Source organism: Balaenoptera borealis (genome assembly GCF_965194805.1).
Source record: "Balaenoptera borealis genome assembly, chromosome: 6".
Lineage (NCBI taxonomy): Eukaryota > Metazoa > Chordata > Mammalia > Artiodactyla > Balaenopteridae > Balaenoptera > Balaenoptera borealis.
The window spans coordinates 34,959,266-34,974,272 of record NC_138863.1 but is presented as its reverse complement, the minus strand read 5'-3'; the positions used below and the strand labels follow the sequence as shown (position 1 = coordinate 34,974,272).

Sequence of the window (15,007 nt, the reverse complement as noted above, 5' to 3'; positions counted from 1 at the left end):
ATTTATTTTTGGCTGTGTTGGGTCCTCGCTTCTGTGCGAGGGCTCTCCCCAGCCGCGGCAAGCGGGGGCCACTCCTCACCGCGATGCGCGGGCCTCTCACTATCGCGGCCTCTCTTGTTGCGGAGCACAGGCTCAGCAGTTGTGGCTCACGGGACCAGTTGCTCCGCGGCACGCGGGATCCTCCCAGACCAGGGCCCGAACCCGTGTCCCCCGCACTGGCAGGCAGACTCTCAACCACTGCGCCACCAGAGAAGCCCGAAAAATGTTTTTATTTTTAGTTTGTGAATGCGTCCCAGTTTCTCCTATGTTCCTCCATAATATCCCCAATGTTTCCAAAAGAAAGCTTAATGGCAGTGATTAATCTCTATAAAATGTCTTAATTTCACAAAGGACATTTTATTTTATTTTGACATTCACAAAGCACAATGTTTTCTGGGTCATGAATCTGTAGCACTAGACTGGTTTGCACAGAATATCTTCATAAAGGTGAGCCATTGACCCTCCAGACACTAGCAACTAACTCTTCCCTTTTCCTAAATGTTCCCTGAGGATTTTCCTCACCTTCATGTGTGTATTAAAGATAAACTCAGCTTTCTTTTTTAAATAAATGAAGGACTCCACAGTGGAGACACAATTCGAAAATGAGGCTTTTATACCATTCCTGGAAAGGCAAAATATTTGGGGCCACTGAATCAAAATCATAAAGAAGTTTGAGAAAAGCCAAGTTTCCTCACCTGCACACAAAAATCCCACTCTGCAATATTTCCCAAGATACCTGATTGGGAAGCTGTTAGCAAGTATGCTCTAGATGCCTGCTTGAAGCAAGCAAACTTGAAAGGGAGCAGAATCCAGGATACAAGCGATACCCTCCCCCCACCCCAGTTTAAAGCACTTGACACATGCTACAATATGGATGGATCTTGAAAACATTACACTAAGTGAAATAAGCCAAACACAAAGAACAAATCCTGTTAAGATTCTACTTATAGGGCTTCCGTGGTGGCGCAGTGGTTGAGAATCTGCCTGCCAATGCAGGGGACACGGGTTCGAGCCCTGGTCTGGGAAGATCCCACATGCCGCGGAGCAACTAGGCCCGTGAGCCACAACTACTGAGCCTGCGCGAGTGGAGCCTGTGCTCCGCAACAAGAGAGGCCGCGATGGTGAGAGGCCCGTGCACCGCGATGAAGAGTGGCCCCCGCTTGCCACAACTAGAGAAAGCCCTCGCACAGAAACGAAGACCCAACACAGCCAAAAATAAATAAATAAATTAATTAAAAAAAAAAAAAAGATTCTACTTATATGAAAACCTAGAATGGGCAAATTCATGGAGACAGAAGGTCAATGAGAGGTTACCAGGGGCTGGGAGCAGGGAAAATGGGGAGCTGGTTGAGTGGATACAGAGCTTCTGTTTGGGATGATGAAAAAGTTTTGGAAATGGATGGTGGTGATGGTTGCACGGCAATGTGAATGCATTTAATGCTATGAACTGTACTCTTAAAAATGGTTAGAATGGTAAATTTTATGCTATATATATTTAACCACAATTTAAAAATCATCAAAAAAAAGACAGCAATATATAAATGACTATAGTACATGGCATATAAGCTACCAGGGACATAAAAATGAAGTACATAATGGTGCAAATGAGGGAGGGATAAATAATGAATAAAGAAATGGAAGCCCACACACAAAAGCACCCTGTTACCTTAGGAATCTGGTTTTGGAGAAGCATGATACACAGCATACTTCTCTCACACTAACACGGGAAGCCTTTGTTTTATCAGGGTTCTATGAAAATTCAGTGCCTTGTCTTCAGTTGACAAAGATCCGGGGCCAAATATATGGTAGACTTAGAGCTGGGAGTGGCAGGGCAGGGTTGTGTTTAATTAGTAATGGCAGAAATTGCCCTGGGAGGTTGAGACAATAATCACCGGGAGCAAGTGAATTCATGGGCTGCCACGGGACAACGGGGAGTTCCTGACCACTCGTTCCCAAGGTGCTTATGCCCCTGGCAAATACCACAGTTTCCACAACCCTTAAAATACGGCTCACTCTCTCAAAGCAGATGGACTGCTTCGTTTGTCTCTAAGGAAAATTTGGTTCAAAGTTTGTAATGCATATATTTTTTTCTTCCTAAGAGGAATTCTTCTCTTACCTTCCAGATCTTCTCCAGCTGTTCAAGGATGTTGGAAACCCCAGGAAACAAAGGTTGACCCTGGAACATTTCAATAAAGATGCAGCCTGCACCCCTAACAAAGAAATAAGAGTCAACCCAATACTTTCAAGGAACCCATACATGCAAAACTGAACTACTAGCATTTCACCTCCCAAGAAATACTTTGAGGACAATTAGATAGGGGCCACATACTATGAAAAGTCTTGGCAGAAAAAGTCCCTATGTTAAACAAAAATAAAAACAGCCTGCAGCTTTTTGTTAAAATGGGACACAATGGGCATTTAGGAATACAGTATAGAAAGCAAACATTTGAGTTCATTCAAGCTCATTAACAATCTATTTTATGAGAGGCGGGGAAAGTACTGAATCTCCAAACTGAATACCCTCTTTCACTGAAACTAAGATGCTATCATTGTAAGAAGCATCATTATTGTATGTACTTTTAAGAAACAAACAAAAAAAAACTCCCACAAGTTAAACTGTGATGATCAGAATGTTTCTTTCATATTCATTGAAAGGGCTGTTACAAATTTAATTAGACAGATTATTTCACCATATATCATACTTGTACATCCAAAAAAAAAATGGAATATTAAGTGGAAGAAATTGGTTTAGCTACTCATCAAACTTTTTGACATTCAGCATTTGACTCGGACTCTTTGATGTCTGTGTTTATCCATGGTATCGTCCTTTGACGGTATCGTCAGGAGTTTGATGATACAGCATTTTGTAAAATAATCCATAAAACAACCAAGAGTCATTGGTGCTGGGGCTCCTAAGCTGACCTTGCAGTTACGTGTTAGCCCACTTTTGACTCCAGCTTAAAGAATGTTGCTAAACATGTCTGATTCATGCCTTCTCCACAACCATTTGGTTCCTAGGGGTTAAAAAGAAAAAAAAAAAAAAAGAGGTCTCCTGTCTTCCAAGTTACTGACACCCATTCTGCAAGTTTTGATGCTGCCATGTTGGATGTCCACACATGTACAATGGTAGCTACAGTCATAACTGAAGTATGGCTGACGGCTACTGTAAGATGCTACTGATTTTAAGACGCATCCTGATTTAACAGAGAATGTGCATCTTAAAATAGATTAAATAGGGAGAAATATAAATTTTCTTTCCTACTTAGTCAAACTGGAGAATAATTCCACAGGAACAGTAAGAAGTAAGATTTATTTTGCTAATAATGCACATTTTTACTCTTTTAAAAAATTTTTATTTATTTATTTATTTATTTTTGGCTGTGTTGTGTCTTCGTTTCTGTGAGAGGGCTTTCTCTAGTTGTAGCAAGCGGGGGCCACTCCTCATCGCGGTGCGCGGGCCTCTCACCATCGCGGCCTCTCTTGTTGCGGAGCACAGGCTCCAGACGCGCAGGCTCAGTAATTGTGGCTCACGGGCCCAGCTGCTCCGCGGCATGTGGGATCCTCCCAGACCAGGGCTCGAACCTGTGTCCCCTGCATCGGCAGGCAGACTCTCAACCACTGCGCCACCAGGGAAGCCCAACACATTTTTACTCTTACAAATCTTTATTTATTTATTTATTTATGGCTGCATTGGGTCTTCGTTGCTGCACGCGGGCTTTCTCTAGTTGTGGCGAGCGGTGGCTACTCTTCGTTGCGGTACACATGCTTCTCACTGCGGTGGCTTCTTTTGTTTCGGAGCACGGGCTCTAGGCATGGGGGCTTCAGTAGTTGTGGCACATGGGCTCAGTAGTTGTGGCTCGTGGGCTCTAGAGCGCAGCTCAGTAGCTGTGACGCATGAGCTTAGTTGCTCCACGGCATGTGGGATCTTTCTGGACCAGGTCTCGAACCCCTGTCCCCTGCATTGGCAGGCAGATTCTTAACCACTGTGCCACCAGGGAAGTCCCAACTCTTACAAATCTTTTGAGAATGGTTCAGGTGACTGATTACAGAGATTATCCCCATGGTCTAATACTTCCCCAGTTTTGATGCCAAATCCCTTTCACCATAACTCATAATCTTGCAAACTCCCTTAATTGTCGAGAAGTTTTGCTGTGGCATGATAAAGAAGAAAATTTCAGTAAAACATTTTATTATAGATCATCATATTATTAAAGATTTATTATGAAGTTTATTTTAAAATGGTCTTTAATATTATTCATACGTATTTATTACATATGATAAATTTTTACTTTTTCAATCTGACTGTAAACACATGCTCTTTAACTTACTTTGTGTAGGAGAAAGCAGATTTCTTGATAAACAAGTTTAAGAATAATTTTGATCTTGTGTCTAGTTTGGGGAGAGAATATATATTAAAGGAAAGACTGACATTTAACTGTATCTTATCACCTCAAAAGACACAAAAACTATTTTCATGACCTAATATTTGGTTTGCATGTAAAATAATCAATTAGCTTATTCTTAGAATTTTGTATACTTATAAATAAGAGGTATCAGACTAAGTTTTGCAGGTAGTTTTTTGTTTTTTTTCCTCAAACAACAGGTTGTCTTTATCCCTAGTTGTTAAAAAGCTAATTTAGATTAAATGGCCACCATATTTTCTTTTTACTGATTTTTCATGTACAAGAGACATCTTGATATGTGACACAAGAATTTTGGGAATTCCCTGGCGGTCCAGTGGTTAGGACTCGGCGCTTCCACTGCTGGGGCCCGGCTTCAACCCTGGTGGGGGAACTAAGATCCCATAAGCCACGCAGCACGGCCAAAAAAAGAAAAAAGAAAAGAATTTTGATCTGGCAAATATAGCTTAAGAATCTGGTGCACAGTATCTTGGGGTGAATTTTTAGAATTATTATCATTTTAAGATTGCTTACTAGCTTGTTTTTAAATATCCATGGTCTTTTTGCTTCTTGCCTTTAAAGCAACAGATATAAAAGGTAAAAATTAAACAATACATGGAGAATAATAAAAGTAATAGGAAACTGCCAAATGGTTAAAAAACATCCTGGTTGCTAGTAATGGTCAACAGTGAGATAAGCCAGCTGAAAAACTGAGGTGGTGAATACCATCAAATGGTCTCCATCCACCTCCCCTCATGACTTGTCTTTGCATACTTGAAAGGTCTCAAATCATTTCATTTTGAAGTAAAACACACACACACACACACACACATATATTTATGTAACTGTATGTATAGAACACATGTAATTGTTTATTAACTGACACAAAACAGAAATGGAAATGTAACAGCTTTTGAAAACTTGAACCAACCCTCCATCCAGTACCCTACCACCTTCTAGAAACCCAGGGGCTCACAAATCACCAGAAGGCCTGCGGGCATTTTAAACAAGGTTCAAACCATAGTCATTGCTAGGTTTAAACCTGTAGTCCACTTTTTTCCCTCACCTCAAAAGGCTTTCATGGCTTAGAAAAAGCTTGTTGCCTTTTCATGTCCTTTCATTACTGGTGGCTGTGGGGAGCCAAGAAGGAAGCCCTTTTCGTTACACAGTTTCTTAGTGCCCTTTATCTTCTGCACCACTAGGACAGTGTACACAATTGTGTAAACATATTGGAGAAAGCTGGACTTTAAGGCCATTATGCAAGTACTGCAGTCTAACACAAGATATTTGCACAAAGAAATAAAATGCTAATATTTGGTTGAAATTCCCATTTGTATGTGCATTTGTATGGTTGGTGCCATATAGGCATTCTCTTGAGTCTTTCTTTTTAAGCTTCACTTAGGGACAGGTTAAAACCTTTCTCACCTAACAATCTGGAGTCTAAGGTTTTATATATATATATATATATATATATATATATATATATATATATATATAGTGTGTGTGTGTGTGTGCACATGTGCAATGCACTTAGAACACTTACAAGACAAACAAAATTCCTAAATCAATTGTATTTCAGGACCTAGAATACCTGTATCATAAATATCAGTGCACTGGTAAGAAAATAAGGCTGTACACCTTAAGTTTGAAAAGGAAAGATATTTTTCAGGTAAGCACTGTTCTTTAAAAACTATATGATTCATCTTCCTATTTTTTTCATTTATTCTTCAGAACTGTTTTTTTTCATTTGCTTTGTAAACAAGTAGTATGGCTTTCATATTTTTTATTTGCTTCTTAAACAAGTTGTGTGGCCATCATCTATTTTGCCCACCCCAGACTAGCCTTAAAGCAAACATTTTAAATAATCTGAACATTCAGGTCTAGATAGGGAACCAGCTCCTATTTCCTTTTATTCCTCTGTTTTCTTCTTAAATCTTCATTCCTGTGGCTCCTCTTACCCTACATATCTTTAGGCTTCTCAGAGGATTTCTGCTCTGTGGAGATACCTTTGGGGCAGCTCATGTAGATGAAGCGGAACTTCACATGCAGGAGAAAAAAAGACCTGGTGATATCAAAGAGTGAATCCTTCCAGAAGGGAGAGATGCAATGGGTCATTTTATTGCTCCAACTGTGGTTCTTCAGTCAAGTTAGACGAGACAGCTTACATATTTTCTGCTTTTTCTGGCTCTCTTCCTAGTCTTTTCTCTATTCTGAGCATGAACAAATTCTTCCATAAGAAAGAAAAAGATTCCTCAAATTCCTTAGGCAATCTCTGGAGAAATAAACCATCTCAGGAGTTTTAGGTTTTGGGAGGTGCAAGGAGTACATAAGAACATTGTTGGGAGAAGTGAATCAGTATTTCATTTTTCACTATTGACATTAATTCAGAACAGCATGACATATGGCAGTGACACGATATTTCCATTTGCTTTCCCTGGGCCACTCTTTATATTTGGAAGTTTGCAGCAAGAAATCTGACCATAAAGAATCTCTCAGGCAGTGACAACTTTCCATAGTCCTAAATCCAGCAGCTGCCTGCAGTTAGTTTTGGATAGAGGACTTGTCTACCAAAATAAATCCTTCTTTAAAACCCAGTTTACATGGTTCTGAAGAACCTAGGGGCAGGACAGGAATAAAGACGCAGACGTAGAGAATGGACTTGAGGACATGGGGAGGGGGAAGGGTAAACTGGGATGAAGTGAGAGAGTGGCAAGGACATATATACACCACCAAATGTAAAATAGGTAGCTAGTGGGAAGCAGCCACATAGCACAGGGAGATCAGCTCTGTGCTTTGTGACCACCTAGAGGGGTGGGATAGGGAGGGTGGGAAGGAGACGCAAGAGGGAGGAGATTTTGGGATATATGTATATGTATGGCTGCTTCACTTTGTTATAAAGCAGAAACTAACACACCATTGTAAAGCAATTATACTCCAATAAAGATGTTAAAAAAAAAACAACCCAGTTTACTACAACATGGATGAACCTTGAAAACATTATGCTAAGTGAAATAAGCCAGACATGGAAGGATAAATATTGTATGATTCCACTTATGTGAGGTTCTAGCGTGGTCAAATTCATAGAGACAGGAAGTAGAATAGTGGTTGCTAGGGACTGAGGGGAGGGAGTAACAGGGAGTGATTGTTTAATGGGTACAGGATTCACTTTGGGATTATGAAAAGTTCTGGAGATGGATAGTGGTGATGGCTGTACTCGATGCCACTGAAATGTACATTTGAAAATAGTTGAAATAGTAATTTTTATGGTATATATATTTTAACACAATACAAAAAAGTAAAAACAAAACCAAAAACAGTGTAGTCATCCTAAAACACTGAGTTTTTCTCTTCACTGAAGTTGCTAATGCAATCTTTTAAGGTCTGAAAAAGTAGCAGAAAAAGAAGAAAAGATGTTGGGAGATTAGAGGATGCTGGTTGTAAGTGTTGGGAATAGCCAATATGTCTTACTTGTATATTTTCCATAATCTAACTGTTTGCTCTGGGCTTCCCACGGACTCTGCTGTTCCCCAGGGTTTACTGTGAATGAGAGGCTCTTGCACTACATGTTATAATTAGTTTCATTAAGACAAAGGCTCTAATGCTCACCCACTGTCACCTGCCTCCTACAAAGGCATTCAGTTTGTACCCTACAGGGTTGCATGCCTGGCAAAATAGGATTTTTTTCCCTTTTCTTCTGTTGTAATCTTTTCCCTGCCCATTTCCCTCTTATCACTCTGAAAAGAAAAAAAAAAAACGGGGAAGAGGAATCCCAGGGTAAACACCCAATATCTAACAGTTACATAGAGAGTGAACAAATATAGTAAACAGTGGAAAATGCCTATTATTCTATCTCTACATTACTTTTTGAGTTTTACTGGACAAACAACAATAATGAAATCAAAAAGTGTAATGACAATAACTTTAACTTACAACTGTATTTTTATTCTGTAAGTGTCATCATTATTCATCAATGGAATAACATACGTTTTTGTATATGTAGTAAAAAGTAAGGGATACATAGTTTAAAAGAGATTTAAAGAATTGGTACATGAGCTGAAGAAATTATCCAAATGTAGCACAGAAAGTCAAGGAGACTGAAAATATGAAAGAGAGGATAAGAACCATGGATGATAGAAAGACATAGTCTAATAATCTTTCATTGGAGCTCCAGAAAGAGAGAATGGAATAGAGGCAACACTCAAAAAGAAAATGGCTGGTGAAAAACATGAATTCATAATTGGAAGAAGCACAATATGCAACAAGCAGGGTAAGTAAAAAAAAAAATCCACGCTAGACACCTTATAGTGAAAACTGCATAGTAACAAAGGCAAAGAAAAAATTCTTTAAAACATCCAGAGAAAATGGGAGAGCACCTGAAAAAAGGGAAAGACAATAAGGCCAAAAGTAAACTTCTCTACAATTAGGCTGAGAGCAATCTTCACAAGAGCAGCAATGGAAGACAAAGCTGGGGAAATGGTATCTCCAAAGTTCTGAGAGAAAATAACTGTCAATCTACAATTAAAACCTTAGCATGACTACCTTTCAACAATGAGAGTTTACCTTAAGAAACAAAAGCAGAGTTTGCCACCAACAGGCCGACACTAAAGAAAGTTCTAAAAGATTTATAGCAAAAGAAAGGAAAATTATTCCAAAAGTAAGACTTAAAGTGCATGAAGGAATGATGAACAGTTTTAAATTTATTTGCACTTAATGAAAATAGCTTCAAAGTATATAAAGCAAAAATGAATAGAATTGTTCATTGTTGACAAATCAACAATATATCAAACAACTTCAATACATCTTTCCCTGATAGCTTAAGCAGACAAAAATTATATAAAGACAATGTGAATAACACAATTAACAACCTTGAAGTTTTGAACATATGTAAAAACCTGTACCCAACAATTCAGGAATACACACCCTTCTCGAACACACAGGAAATAATTGAAAACACTGATCACGTACTGGGCCAGTGCTTCTAACAAAGCCAGTGCTACTTCACTATCTTTGGTGAAACACCAGGTTTTTCTCAATTTTTTGCTAACCTTTAATTTTGAAATAATTTAAAATTTAAAGTTGCAAGAACAGTAGAAAGAACTCTTTTATATCCTTCAAACAGATTCACCAATTGCCAACATTTTGCCTCTTTGGTTTTATCATTTTATCTATCTATCTATCATCTATTTTTTTTATCATCTATTTTTTCTGAAGCAGTGGAGAGTAAATTGCAGATACAATGACTCTTCACCCTTAAATACTTCCACATGTATTTTCTAAGTACAAAAGCATTCTCTTACATAACAACAGTGCAATTATCAAAATCAGGAAATTTAACATCAATCCCAATAGTACTATCTAATCTACAGTCCATATTTAAATCCCACTGATTGTCCCAGTAGTGTTCTTTAGCTCCATCTCCCCCAGCATTCTATCTAGGACCATGCATTGTGCTTAGTTGGCATATCTCTTTTTAGTCTCTTTTAATCTGGAACATTTCCTCAGCTTTTCTTTGGCTTTTAAAACCTTGACTCTGTAGGGGAACGGAAAATGTCACCCTAAAATATGCCACCCTGCCATAAGAATTGTTATGAGCTGAAGGAAACTGAGAAAAAGCAAACGCCGGATGAGCTCTTTGCCTCTCCCTAGCTGCCTGAAAGGAGGGCATAAAATCCCCTTATGAAGATGTCCCCCATTCCCATCCCAGGAGGGGAGAACAACCTTATCACCATATGTAGAGATGGCACCAAGAAGAATCTATGTAAACAAACCTTGCTAAGTAACCCTTATCTACCACCAGGGTGCCCCATATACATATTCACCTTCCACAATTATCACCCCTAAAGAGTCCAGAAACCCCTTTCCGGGACTTCCCTGGTGGTCCAGTGGTTAAGAATCTGCCTTCCAAAGCAGAGGACATGGGTTCGAGCCCTGGTCAGGAAATTAAGATCCCACATGCCAGGGGGCAACTAAGCCCGCACACTGCAACTACTGAGCCCACACACTCTAGAGCCCACGCGCCACAACTAGAGAGCCCGCACACCACAACTACTGAGCCCATGCGCTCTGGAGCCCGTGCGCTGCAACTAGAGAGAAGCCCGTGCACCGCAACGAAGAGCCCTCACGCCGCAATGAAGATCCCGTGTGCTGCAACTAAGACCTGACGCAGCCAAATAAATAGAATAATAATAATAATAAAAGACACCCCTTTCCTTTGTCTTGTTACTTCTCTACAAGTGTATCGTCCTTTGTAAGAATGGTATAAAAGCCTCCAAGGCTAGCTGTTTCTCTGGGGATTTTCTCTTCTTTCCATGAAGTCACTTCCCCTGTGTCACATAAAACTCTTAACATAAAATAAAATGTGTGTGCTTTTCTCCTGTTAATCTGTCTTTTGTCAGTTTATTTCACAGACCCATCCATTGAACCTCAGAGGACAAGGAAACTTCTTCTTTCCCTACAACGCTTTTAAAGCGTACAGTCTAGTTACGTCGTAGAATGTTCCTCAGACTGAGTTGATCTGATGCTGCCTCATGATGTGACTCGGTTTATGCTCTTTTTCTGCAGGAAAACCACGTATACGATACTGTCTCTCCAGTGTGTCCTATTAGGGGGCACACGATGTCAGTCAGTGCCGTTATCAACAATACTAACTCTAATCACTTGATTAAGGTGATGTCTGCCAAGCCTCTCTACTATAGTTACTATATTTTTCTTTTGTAATTAATAAGTAATTTGTAGAGAGGTACTTTGAAACTATGTAAATAAATATTTTATTCCTCATAAAACCTTCCCCTCTAGTTTAGCTATGATGCTTTTTTTTTTAATCAGTCTATTATTTTCCAGCTTTATTGAGGTATATTTGACAAAAAGTACGTTTATTAAGCTTCCTGAGATGCTTCTTGTTTGAACCAATTACTACTATATTGCAAAATAGTGATTTTCTAATTCCATCATTTTTTTTCCAGTTATTAGTTGGCATTCTACTGTATAAAGGAGCTTCCCTTCCTATCTATCTATTGATCCATCCGTCCATCCATCCATCTACCTTCAGTATGGACTTATGTATTCTTTTTTTTTTTTTATAAATTTATTTATTTATTTATTTATTTTTGGCTGTGTTGGGTCTTCGTTTCTGTGCGAGGGCTTTCTCCAGTTGTGGCGAGCGGCGGCCACTCTTCATCACGGTGTGCGGGCCTCTCACTGTCACGGTCTCTCGTTGCGGAGCACGGCTCCAGACGCACAGGCTCAGTAGTTGTGGTGCACGGGCTTAGCTGCTCCACAGCATGTGGGATCTTCCCGGACCAGGGCTGGAACCCGTGTCCCCTGCATCAGCAGGCAGACTCTCAACCACTGCGCCACGAGGGAAGCCCTGGACTTATGTATTCTTATGTTATTCAGTGGTATAATACATTACATTACTCTCACTATTAGGATGCTCAGAAGGTACCAGCTTTGGCCAGTGGGAGTCTCTTCAAGCTGCTTCCCACATCTTTTTACATATTCTCATCATTTTTTGATCACTTTGTTAAAAAATGTTCTGGCTTAACAAGATGTTCCCAGCTCATCTTATACTTTCCCTGACCAGCCTCAGTATTGGCTACTTCTCCAAAAAGGCCTAGTTCTTTTCAGTAGGGAATGGTATTAAGAAAGCAATATCTGAGTAGCAGACCAACACTTATGGAAAATACAATAATATATTTCTTTTTAAAAAATGTACCGGAGCTTTCCGGGGGGAGGAGAGAAGATGGCGGAAGAGTAAGACGCGGAGATCACCTTCCTTCCCACAGATACAGTAGAAATACATCTACACGTGGAACTGTTCCTACAGAACACCCACTGAACGCTGGCAGAAAACGTCAGACCTCCCAAAAGGCAAGAAACTCCCCCCGTACTTGGGTAGGGCAAAAGAAAAAAGAAATAACAGAGACAAAAGAATAGGGACGGCACCTGCACCAGTGGGAGGGAGCTGTGAAGGAGGAAAGATTTCCACGCACTAGGAAGCCCCTTCTCGGGCAGAGACTGCGGGTGGCAGAGGGGGGAAGCTTCGGAGCCGCGGAGGAGAGCGCAGCCACAGGGGTGTGGAGGGCAAAGCGGAGAGATTCCCGCACTTCCCGCACGGAGGCTCGGCGCTGACCAGCACTCACCAGCCCGAGAGGCTTGTCTGCTCAGCCGCCGGGGCGGGCGGGGCTGGGAGCTGAGGCTCGGGCTTCGGTCGGATCGCAGGGAGAGGACTGGGGTTGGCGGCGTGAACACAGCCTGAAGGGGTTAGTGCATCACAGCTAGCCGGGAGGGAGTCCGGGAAAAAGTCTGCAGCTGCCGAAGAGGCAAGAGACTTTTTCTTCCCTGTTTCCTGGTGCACGAGGAGAGGGGATTCAGAGCGCCGCCTAAACGAACTCCAGAGACTGGCGCGAGCCACGGAGATCAGCGCGGACCCCAGAGACGGGCGTGAGACGCTGGGGCTGCTGCTGCCGCCTCCAAAAAGCCTGTGTTCGAGCACAGGTCACTCTCCACACCGCCCCTCCCGGGAGCCTGTGCAGCCCGCCACTGCCAGCGTCCCGTGATCCAGGGACAACTTCCCTGGGAGAACGCACTGCGCACCTCAGGCTGGTGCAACGTCACGCCGGCCTCTGACGCCGCAGGCTCGCCCCGCCTCCTCTGTACCCCTCCCTCCCCGCGGCCTGGGTGAGCCAGAGCCCCCGAAGCAGCTGCTCCTTTAACCCCGTCCTGTCTGGGCGGGGAACAGACGCCCTCAGGCGACCTACACGCAGAGGCGGGTCCAAATCCAAAGCTGATCCCCAGGAGCTGTGCGAACAGAGACGAGGAGGGGAAATCTCTCCCAGCAGCCTCAGAAGCAGCGGTTTAAAACTTCACAAACAACTTGATGTGCCTGCATCTGTTGAATACCTGAATAGACAACGAATCATCCCAAATTCAGGAGGTGGACTTTGGGAGCAGGATATATTAATTTTTCCCCTTTTCCTTTTTTTTTGTGAGTGTATATGTATATGCTTCTGGGGGAGATTTTGTCTGTATAGCTTTGCTTTATAATAGCTTTATTTTACTTCACTATATTATAGCCTCTTTCTTTCTTTCTTTCTTTCTTTCTATTTTTTCTCCCTTTTACTCTGAGCCGTGTGGACGAAAGGCTCTTGGTGCTTCAGCCAGGCATCAGGGCCGTACCTCGGAGGTGGGAGAGCCAACTTCAGGACACTGGTCCACAAGAGACCTCCCAGCTCCACGTAATACCAAACGGCAAAAATCTCTCAGAGATCTCCATCTCAACATCAAGACCCAGCATCACTCAATGACCAGCAAGCTACAGTGCTGAACACCCTATGCCAAACAACTAGCAAGACAGGAACACAGCCCCATCCATTAGCAGAGAGGCTGCCTAAAATCATAATAAGGCCACAGACACCCCAAAATACACCACCAGACGTGGACGTGCCCACCAGAAAGACAAGATCCAGCCTCATCCACCAGAGCTCAGGCACTAGTTCCCTCCACCAGGAAGCCTACACAACCCACTGAACCAACCTTAGCCACTGGGGACAGATACCAAAAACAACGGGAACTACGAACCTGCAACCTGTGATAAGGAGACCCCAAACACAGTAAGATAAGCAAAATGAGACGACAGAAAAACACACAGCAGATGAAGGAGCAGGGTCAAAACACACTAGACTTAACAAATGAAGAGGAAATAGGTAGTCTACCTGAAAAAGAATTCAGAATAATGATAGTAAGGTTGATCCAAAATCTTGGAAATAGAATAGACAAAATGCAAGAAACATTTAACAAGGACATAGAAGAACTAAAGAGGAACCAAGCAATGATGAAAAACACAATAAATGAAATTAAAAATACTCTAGATGGGATCAATAGCAGAATAACTGAGGCAGAAGAAAGGATAAGTGACCTGGAAGATAAAATGGTGGAAATAACTACTGCAGAGCAGGATAAAGAAAAAAGAATGAAAAGAACTGAGGACAGTCTCAGAGACCTCTGGGACAATATTAAACACACCAACATTCGAATTATAGGGGTCCCAGAAGAAGAAGAGAAAAAGAAAGGGACTGAGAAAATATTTGAAGAGATTATAGATGAAAACTTCCCTAATATGGGAAAGGAAATAGTTAATCAAGTCCTGGAAGCACAGAGAGTCCCATACAGGATAAACCCAAGGAGAAACACGCCAAGACACATATTAATCAAACTGTCAAAAATTAAATATAAGGAAAACATATTAAAGGCAGCAAGGGAAAAAAAACAAATAACACACAAGGGAATCCCCATAAGGTTAACATCTGATCTTTCAGCAGAAACTCTGCAAGCCAGAAGGGAGTGGCAGGATATACTTAAAGTGATGAAGGAGAAAAACCTACAACCAAGATTACTCTACCCAGCAAGGATCTCATTCAGATGTGATGGAGAAATTAAAACCTTTACAGACAAGCAAAAGCTGAGAGAGTTCAGCACCACCAAACCAGCTTTACAACAAATGCTAAAGGAACTTCTCTAGGCAAGAAACACAAGAGAAGGAAAACACCTACAATAACAAACCCAAAACA

The 15,007-nt window shown here is 41.4% G+C and overlaps 1 protein-coding gene across 1 annotated transcript in view; it reads right to left on the bottom strand.

Moving 5' to 3' along the window:
• Positions 1-1,927: 1,927 nt before the first annotated feature.
• CDK15 (cyclin dependent kinase 15) overlaps positions 1,928-15,007 on the bottom strand; it is a gene marked incomplete at its 3' end in the record, with an annotated part of 81,810 nt that continues 68,730 nt past the window's right edge. The window contains exons 13-14 of the mRNA XM_082396776.1: positions 2,156-2,249; positions 1,928-2,008 (exon numbers count right to left, since the gene is read on the bottom strand). Of these exons, the coding sequence (XP_082252902.1) occupies positions 1,928-2,008; positions 2,156-2,249 (175 nt within the window). The remainder of the gene's footprint in view (positions 2,009-2,155; positions 2,250-15,007) is intronic.